At 31.9% G+C, this 10,545-nt stretch overlaps 1 protein-coding gene and 1 long non-coding RNA gene across 2 annotated transcripts in view; one reads left to right on the top strand and one right to left on the bottom strand.

Annotated features, from left to right (window-relative positions):
- Window positions 1-6,018, top strand: part of LOC107059745 (uncharacterized) — a 7,174-nt gene extending 1,156 nt beyond the window's left edge. The window contains exon 2 of the long non-coding RNA XR_001472877.1: window positions 5,970-6,018. This is a non-coding gene — a long non-coding RNA (uncharacterized lncRNA). The remainder of the gene's footprint in view (window positions 1-5,969) is intronic.
- Window positions 1,891-5,964, bottom strand: LOC102582822 (low-temperature-induced cysteine proteinase-like). The gene is given in 5 exon segments (NM_001287948.1): window positions 1,891-2,320; window positions 2,440-2,889; window positions 3,085-3,225; window positions 3,322-3,557; window positions 5,487-5,964. Coding segments are annotated over 5 exon segments (1,401 nt in total). The 3' UTR covers window positions 1,891-2,224.
- Window positions 6,019-10,545: the final 4,527 nt, after the last annotated feature.

Here is a 10,545-nt window from a genome sequence, read left to right as displayed (position 1 = left end):
AATAATAAATTTTATATTGGTGAGAATAATAAATTTTAAAAAGTAATGATGTGATTATAAATTTTATTTACATATGAAACAAATGGTTAGTAGATATAAATGTTGGGTTGTTTTAACAAAATATAAACTCATGGATCAATTATTGTGTTAAAATATCTCAAATCATGATATGGAATCACATGGTGATTTCATATCATGGTTTTTGGAGAATATGGTATCACCTCTCATGATATGGAATCAGCGTAAAATCACATGTCCAAACACTGATTCCATCTCACGACACCATATCGTGATATGGTATCGCATGGCCAAACGCCTACTTAATTATTAAAATTATCTCACTAGTTAGGAAATGAATAGGATATTAGTATTTCCTTCATTCATTGTCAACTAAATATTTAAATATATTTTTACTTTTACTTGTCACTTTAGCATATATTTTTATTTTAAAAAAAAAAAAAAAATCAAGTTTTATCGTCAACGTTAATTATTTTTTCCTCAAAATTTGAGACTATAATATTATAAGTAAAATACTTATATTAATCGTTATTTTTTTTAAAAGACATGCAAAATTTAAAATGAGCAATTAAAATTGTACAAAAAACATTTAATAATAAAAATAAAATAGATATTAAAATGAACATATATATATATATATATATATAGATAGATAGATAGATAGATAGATAGATAGATAGATAGATAAGTAAAAATAGAGAGATTAATAAAAGAACCCGCAAAAGGCACAAATTAGTGGTAGGTGGAGAGGCTGAAACTAAAAAGAAAGATATATAAAAATAGAGTAATAGGATTCTAAAAGGTATGTAAAAACTAATATGTATGAGAAAATGATCAAAATGGTCCTTCATAAGGGTTGCTTTATTCTGATCCTTAATATATTTCACATGATCTATATGGTCCTTAATGTATATGAAAGGATGGTCATTTTAGTCCATTAATCCTAAAACTAACCAAAAATTTCTGATTTCTTCTTCTTCTACACAAGTTTCTTCGTGTACTTTACTGGTGTTGAGTGGTTCGCTGACACCAGCGTTTTGGGTATCAATACACTGGTGATTGAGATCATTCTATCCTGGGAGGATATATTCCAAATCATTCATCGGATACTAGAGGAGAATAATTTCCTTAAGGAGACACTGTGCATTCAGTGGGCTTGATCTTTTCGTTCTGTTTTTCCAGATTCTAGTATGTTTTACAGATTTTAGTTTTCTTGTTGAATTAGTTTATGTTCATCTGTTGCTTCACTGATTCGAATAAACTTTGATAACTTCGTATTTCTGCAAAGTTTGTTGAATTGCTGATAACAGACTATACTACAGAATCTTAATGGCTTATTTTATCCGCAGGTCAGCATTAGTGTGCTTCGCATTCATTTGAGTAGTACTTTCTGGAAAGGGTTGAGGTCCTGAAGTTACTCTTTCGATTGTTTGAACCTTCATAAATTCCTTCAAATCCTGAGTTGTGGTAATCATATTGGTATTATCGTTGCGTTATGTTGAAATATGATTGGGCCTGAGGTCTTGGTCAAGGACCAGTTGGATTTCAGGTTAGTTTTCTATGCTCTGGAGCACAGTGATTTCGATTATGTGCTTTAGGTTGCTTCATAACTCCATTTGAAATTACTCTGATTGATCACTCCAATTCCTTTTCGAGTTGTTACATGTATAGCCTCAAAGTGGAGACAATCTTCTTACCAAGCTTTGAATTCTGCTGCACCATAATTCTTCATAGATTAATAAACTCCAAACACCTATATCAAAAGCTCAATGTGCAATTTGCGTGAAATCTAATTTTCAACTTCAAACTAGTAAGCAAGATTCCATAAATACGTAAACATGGTGGGACAAAACAAAAGAGGTAAATGAAAGGTACAGAAGATAGTCTTTTTTTTATTATTATTGTTGAAACCAAGTACAAATGGAAGAATAAACAGCCTAATGAAAGGGGCATTACTTGGAGTCTTGTCATAATAAGAAACAAGGACTATGTACTGAATAATTAGACAAAGTAGAACAATAATCCTTCTTCAATAAAGAAGCAATATATACAAATCATTAATCAACATCTTATAATCTTGATAATGCATTTATCTGTCTCTACACCTTTCTGCTGGAAAATGAGGTTTGTTAATCAATGTACCAATTCACGTCCTCTGTTGGCGCTGCTCTTTCACCTCATTCCACTGTATTGGTGCTTGTAGAATTCAAGAACTGCTCTTCTTTCCTCCATTTCCGAAGGCCCCAATAGGCTGTGCAAGAATGCGCTTCATTGCCTTCACTCCCAGTGGGTTCCCCTTGCTCTGTATCAACAAAAGCAATAGAGTAAGTAGAGAAAAAACTCTGGTACAAATTCTTTACGGTGTCTGTGTATAGGAGAGTTTGAACTACTTTGTAGAAATGACAAATTCAAATTACTTACCATTGAGCAGGTGCCTTGGCGAACATTGCAGACAGGATAGTCGTGTGGGCAGCAACTGGAGTGGTCTTCACAGCAAGTGGCTCCTTCAAGTGGGCAGCATCCCCAAGAGAAGCAAGACCTGCGGAACTCGAGGACACAGCAGCAAGTGGTGCCGACAGGGCATTGAGAATATTCATCACACTCTGTAGGTGGCTTGACTGGAGATGGAGGAGATGGAGCGGGTTTAGGAGGATTTGCGCCTGTCTTTACTGGATATGAAGGCTCTGTGGCTAAACCACACAAGCCACTAGAGCTGGCAACGTTACGTTGGACTCTGAGGTAGCCCTTCTCTCCCCATTTAGCTCCCCATGAGTTCCTAACAATCCAATAATCCATGCCATTCTCAGTACCATATCCAGCAGCAACTACACCATGATCCACTGCAGTACCACATTTTCCAGTAAAGATACCCTGAAATTACAAGTAGGATAATCGCGTGAATAATTGGATCTGATCATTGTTATATCATAGTAATCGACCTACAATTATAAGTATGTCAACTAATATATCTTTGGTCGAAAAAAACTACACGTCATTGATCAAAAGGCAACATTTTACTGGAAAGACATTAACTTAGATTAGGGTAATACGAGAATAGAAACATACAGATTTGTAGTGCTGGAAGTCTCTGCCACCAGCTTCAATTGCAATGCTCACAGGTTGATGTGCAACAGCCTTTTGTAGCGCCTTTTCGTTATTAACAGGAACATCTTCATAGCTATCTATTTTAACAACCTTGGCATTTTTCTGCATCACAAACAAAATATGTTGCCACTTATTAGTCTAAATTTAACATTGGTATTTAGTTAAGAGTGTAATTGAAATCAAGAATGTTATACTGACCCTATATTGGTCGCATACGTCATTACGTTCTTTGTAAGGGTAGTCTTCTTCAGTGTCAATTCCTCCATTATTGATGACGAATTCAAAGGCATAGTCCATAAGACCACCATCGCAACCTTGATTGTACGACTTATCACAATCCACCAACTCTTGCTCTGATAGTGATATCAAATTCCCGGTTACTATCGCATTTATTGATTCCATGGCAGCAACGGCAGAGAATGCCCAACAACTCCCTGGTTCATTTAGAACAAAAATATTCAGCCATACGCCAAATTTATTGAATAGAACTATACAAATGTTTTGCCATTTTTTTATGGTTGGGGCACATAATTTAGTGGTAGTTTAGCAGTAAAATTGTTATATCACAATTCACATGGGTCATTTGGTAGCTGGTTAGAATTCATAACTCGCAAATACATTGCTCATTCGCCCGATACATAATTATAAACCAGGTTCATACTGATTTAGATTTAAAATAATTGAGATTATGTATTAACAATAACATTTGTACCAGATACATCATATACAAATAAAGTTGTAATGTATCTGATAGAGGAAGAGTGATGTATCTGGTTGTTAAGAGAGAAGAAAAAAGGGGACTTTTGTAATTAATTCAATTGGTAGGAATTATTAGAGATTATGTTATCTTCAGTTGTGTAAGTATGTAATTTTTCTTTATTGTATACAACTACAAGGATATGCATAACATAAAATAATATATAAATCTCCTAATTCTATTTTATACATGTATTAGTTATATAGATTTTTAACATAATAATATTTTTAATAAATACGACAAGTATTTTAAGAAGAGCAAGCATCTACTAAAATCAAGACATGTTGGAGGCATCATAGAATTTTAAAACATATTTCAAACTTGTCAAAAAGCTTCAAGATGCCAAAAGAAACAAATTAGTTTGCCAAATGAATAACATTTGAAATCGTGTTCCCTTGTTTTTTTGTTGATATTTTTATAATTTTACAATGCACGTCAATGTCATATGGTATATTTATAAGATGGATGAAAGTGACATTATTGGGTCACTTCATGTAAAGTTTATATCGATTTGCAAATTAAATATAGCATATATTATATTCTATTAACATCAATCATTGAGCTTTTCCATAATTATCAAGTTCCGTTGTTTAAACTTTTTCACCATAATTATCTGTTGTGTTCATATTTGACACGGAAAAAAATTAGGATTTTTTTTTTTTTTTAGAACAAACAATCATATTCTAATACTTCAATTTATTTATTTGATTTGACTTTCTTGTAATTAGTTGTTATGCTATTATTATAATTTAACTTATTGTGAACAAGTAATTTTTTGATTTCTCACCCGGGTGTCTGGAGTTCATATTGGAACTCTAAACACACAACCCTCAAGGAACATATTTAACCCCTTAACCATTAGATTAAACTTTTCACTTGTATCAAAAGGTATCAATACTGTTATATATATTTATTAAATCAAATTTTGACCTTTATATACAATGTAATTTTTACTTGACACCCCTTGATACAGGGTAGGTCCGCCCCGATTAATCGGTAGTAAAGTGATTAATATGTAGTAAAGTATTGTGTTGTTTAGTTTTCCATAATACAGGTAATTTTAATATTTTCCTCCTATAATCTTGCTCTTCGATTGTTATTACTATCTCTTTGTATTTCAATAATTGTACAATTATCACGGAATTTTGTTGTAGTCAGTGTTTCTTTTCAGGATATTTTATCATGTTATCTATATAATATTTTGCTATAATTTCTTCACTTCTATTATTTCTTTTTCGATCTGCTTCGATATGTCCTTTCTTGAGCAAATATCTATCAGATATAGTTTTTTCAGTTCTATTATTTAGTTTTCGATATCCTTGTAAGACTAAAATTTATGTATTACTCTAAATTCTAGATATACCAAAGACAGATCTAGAGAATAGTGAAGGTTCATCTTAACTCCATAAAAAAATTATGAGTTGACTTATAGATCAAGAGGTTCAAAATTCATCTTACGTTTTCAAGTTAGTATATCTATCACTGTTGTATACCCCACTTATAGATTAAACTGAGTATGTTATTATCCTATACGTACTATATATTATGCTTCGATATTTGATAAATTTAGATTTATAACCAAATAGTAATAGCAAAATTAACTTACCACAGCTTCCTTGATCCTTCACACCAACAAGCACACCTTTATCTCTCCAGTCAACTGATTCCGGCAAGCTATCCCCAACTTTAGGAAGATACCGATCACTTTTGTTCTTCGACAACTTCCTCCGGTCACCGGAACTCTTAGTGCCCAAGTAAATCGACCTGTACTCCTCATTAGTCAGATCGGCGAATTTCGTCAATCCGAGCTTATAACTCTGATTCGGAACAGAGTTCTGTTCGTCTATATATTTCAAGTTATCCTTGAAGATCTGGAATCTCTTATCCTTTTCTCCTAAAGCGTTGTACGATTTTCCGTGCTCAATTAGCCAGGACTCGTACAACGCCGAAACTTCATCGTCGGAACGATGGTGAATATGAGTCTCGTCGTAGCTAATAATTGACATGTCGGAAGCGGAGGATAAGGTGGAGAAGATAAGCATGAGAAGTAGGGATATGGTGAGAGTTGAGCTGTGAGCTGCCATGATAGGTTGATGTTTTTTTTTTGTTTCCCTGTATTGTTGGGGAAGAAGGGGATTGGGGAAAATGTAGAGAAGGTAGAGTGTTATAAAGGGAAAGTGAAGGGGTATTTTTGGAAATGTAGAAGTGTGTAGGAGAAAAGATGGAAATGGAAAGAACAAAGGACAAATTTAGTTACTCAATTCACTTTGAATTCAAATTTAATTGAACTCTAACACGAAATCAAATTTAACCAAAACATATACTTAATATTTCCTTTGTTCATGTTTACTAAATCATATTTAATTTAACATATCATTTAAGAAGTAATAAGTAAAATGATAATTTTACAATATAATTACTCTTAATTATTACAAATTATCTCATCAGTTAGGAAATAATTAGTATTTCCTTCATTCATTTTTGTTTGTCAACTACATATTTAAATATATTTTTATTTGTCACTTTAGCATATTAAAAAAAAATTCAAGTTTTATCCTCAATATTAATTATCTTTTCCTCAAAATTTGAAGCTATACATCAATTAATATGAATATTATGAGCAAAATATTCATATTAATTGTTATTTTTTAAAGACACACAAATTTTAAAGTGAATAATTAAAATTGTACAAAAAAACACTTAATAATAAAAAAATAAAATAGATATTAAAATGAACATATATTTTTTATATATACTACTAATAGATAAGTAAAAATAAAGGGATAAGGGTCTGAAAAATACCCCAACTTTGGTTGGATTTGCTGTTGCGATACTAAACTTTCATGAGGACCTATTACCTCCCTAGACTATTTAATACCGTATTTTAAACATATATATTTGCCCACGTGGACATAAAAAATAATGTAAAATTATAAATAGTAATGTGTCCACGTGGGCACATATATACCTTTAAAATACACTATTAAATAAGAGAGAGAAGTGATTAATAAAAGAACCCTCAAAAGGCACAAATTAGTGGTAGGTGGAGAGGCTGAAACAAGAAAGAAAGATATATAAAAATAAAGTAACAAGTAGAATATAATAAATTATTTTACATTCATACAAATATGATTTATTTTGAATTAACTATATCGTATAAATTAGAACAAAGAAAGTAATCAATTTATCCGAATAAATTATAATTTACTCTTAATACAAAGTGCAATTATAATATCTTGGAAAGTGAAGCTTTAGGTAGTTGAAAACAAAAAATATATGTGATTTGTTTTGAATTAACTATATCGTATAAACTAGAACAAAGAAAGTAATCAATTTATCCTAACAAATTATAATTTACTCTTAAATACAAAGTGCAATTATAATATCTTGGAAAGTGAAGCTTTAGGTAGTTGAAAACAAAAAATATTTTTTTAAAAATAAATAATTTGCTCTTTTTATATATGAGGAATAATAAATAAAACTTTTCTAAAATGTGATAATTAAATATGGGAGTTGAGATTCTGATATTTGTCCAAGTAGTGAGAATGTAGATTTTTAAAATAAGATTCTTATCTACTGTTGCGCGGTATCAAAGTAAGACACGTTGATTGGATAAGAAAAGACTGAATGGGCCTTGTTGTTCTCTACTGTAGGACCCATAAGCCTAACTTTTCCTACTATAATTTAATCTTTTTTCCGTAAAATCTTAGCAGCTCAGTTGTTTAATTATCTTAGATGGAGTTTGATTCTCATTTTGATTATCTTAAGAAGAGTTCGATTCTCATTTTGTAATTATTCTCTTCTATTTCTTTTTTCATTTCCTCGATATAAGTAAAGGTATATGTATTGACTTATTCAGTAGGACTACATTGAGTATGTTGTTATTATATTAAAAAAAGGAAAAAAGGTTTGAAAAATACTTTAACTTTGTCCGAAATTGTTGTTACGATACCAAACTTTATGAAGGACCTTTTACCCCCTGCACTATTTCATAGTGTATTTTAAAGGTGTATATGTGCCCACGTGGACACGTTACTATTTATAATGATGCAGTATTTATGATGTCCACGTGGGCACATATATACCTTTAAAATATACTATTAAATAGTGCAGGGGTAAAAGGTCTTTTCCAAAGTTCGATATTGTTACAGCAATTTCGATCAAAGTTCGAATATATTTCAAACTTTTTTCCTTAAAAAATAAAATAGAATTGGATGTGTGAGCTAAGTTAATGAGAGATTGTTTGATATAAACATAATTGTTTTTATTTTAAAAAGTCATCTTCAAAAAGTTAATTTCTACTATTTTTTTGTAAAAACTTATATGTAACAACAGAAAAATAGCAAAAGTGTTGTAAAACAAGAGGAAAATGCAAGAATACTTAAACAAGAAAGTAAGGCAAAAGTGTGATGGAAAGTATAAAGTTGAGAGCCTTATTTTAATCTCTTCAATTGTGTATTTCTTAAGGGTGAAGAAGACCCTTTTATAAGAGGTAAAAATCATTCGTTTACTACCTTAACCAAAATACGTTAGTAATCTTTAATTCTTACATTAAATTAATACATGCATTACGTTAGGTTGATGAAAAGAAACATCCATATTAAATGGATTTGTAACACTCCCCCTTGGATGTTTATAGATAATGTGCCTCGTTAAAACCATACTAGAAAAAACCCAGTGGGAAAAATCCTAGTGAAGGAAAAAGAGTACACACATCTTGTAATACGCCTTGAGTGTTGCCTCATTAAAAACCTTACCAGGAAAACCCAATGGTACAAAACCTTGGCTAAGGGAAAAAGAGTACAACGCGTATTTTACTCCCCATGATGAAAAATTTATTTGATATCTTGGAGATGACGCATTCCAATCTTATATCTTAGCTTCTCAAATATTGACGTTGGCAATGCCTTAGTGAATAAATCTGCAAGATTATCACTCGAACGAATCTGTTAAACATTTATCTCACCATTTTTGTTGAAGATCATGTGTGAAAAAGAACTTAGGTGAAATATGTTTTGTTCGGTCTCCTTTGATATATCCTCCCTTTAATTGAGCTATGCAAGCAGCATTATATTCATACAATATTGTTGGAGTCTTTGTTTGCACAGAAAGACCGCATAATTGCAAAATGTGTTGAGTCATTGATCTCAACCATACACATTCTCGACTAGCTTCATGAATGGCTATTATCTCTGCATGATTTGAAGAAGTAGCAACTATTGTTTGCTTCATCGAACGCCATTATATAGCTGTACCTCCGTATGTTAATAAATAGCCTGTCTGAGATCGAGCTTTCTGTGGGTCAGACAAATAGCCAGAATCTGTATAACCGATCAATTCTGACTTGGATGCATTAGAATACAACAATCCCATATCAATTGTTCCTTGAAGATATCTGAATATATGCTTAACACATTTCCAATGTCTTCTTGTTGGGCATGAGCTGAATCTCGCCAATAAACTTACTGTGAAACAAATAGCTGACCGGGTATTGTTGGCTAGGTACATTAGTGCCCCAATAGCACTAAGATATGGTGTTTCATCACCAAGAATCTCTTCATCATTTTCTTGAGGTCGGAATAGATCTTTATTTATATCGAGAGATCTCACAACCATCGGGGTACTCAATGGGTGTGATTTATCCATGTAAAATCGCTTCAAAACCTTTTATGTATATGTTGATTGATGGATAAATATTCCACTTTTCAAATGTTCAATCTGAAGGCCAAGACAAAATTTTGTCTTTCCAGGATCTTTCATTTCAAATTCTTTCTTCAAACACTCAGCGGCTTTTGAAAGCTCTGTAGGAGTTCCAATGATGTTCAAGTCATCAACATAAACAAATATTATTACAAATTCAGATTGTGACCTTCGTATAAAAATACAAAGACAAATAGGGTCATTCTTATACCCCTCTTTTAGCAAATATTCGCTAAGATAATTATACCACATTCGCCCTGATTGTTTCAATCCATATAAGAATTTCTGAAGCTTTATTGAACAACTTTCTTTTGAATTTTCATATGCTTCAGGCACTTTGAGTGCTTCAGGGATTTTCATAAAAATATTGTGGTCTAGTGAGCCATATAAATAGACTGTGACAACATCCATTAGATGCATTTCAAGCTTTTCATGAACTGTCATATTTATTAGATACCTGAAGGTAATTGCATCTACCACAGGAGAATATGTCTCCTCATAATCAATGTCAGGCCTTTGCGAAAATCCTTGTGCCACAAGTCGTGCTTTATATCTTACGACTTTACTATTTTCATTGCGTTTTCACACAAAAACCCACTTGTACCCAACTGGCTTGACACCTTCAAGGGTTCAAACTATTGGTCCAAAAACTTCACATTTTTCAAGTGAAGCCAATTCTGTTTGAATTGCTTCCTTCCATTTTGACCAATCATTTCTCTGTCTACATTCATTGACAAATCTTGGCTCTAAATCCTTTTCTTGTTGCATTATTTCAACTGCAACATTATAGGCAAAAATATTATCCACCACAATATTATTTCGATTCCACATTTTTCTCGTCGAGACATAATTTATAGAGATTCCCTCATTCTCATTATTTTCAGGTACATGGACCTCATCTGTGGTGTCTTCATTTATTATGTCTTGGAGCTCTTCATGAGCAATTGCCTCTATATTATGATCAT

Source organism: Solanum tuberosum, unplaced genomic scaffold, assembly GCF_000226075.1.
Source record: "Solanum tuberosum cultivar DM 1-3 516 R44 unplaced genomic scaffold, SolTub_3.0 scf00034, whole genome shotgun sequence".
NCBI lineage: Eukaryota > Viridiplantae > Streptophyta > Magnoliopsida > Solanales > Solanaceae > Solanum > Solanum tuberosum.
Note: the sequence above shows the minus strand (reverse complement) of the source record. Positions and strands in the feature narration are given on the sequence as shown.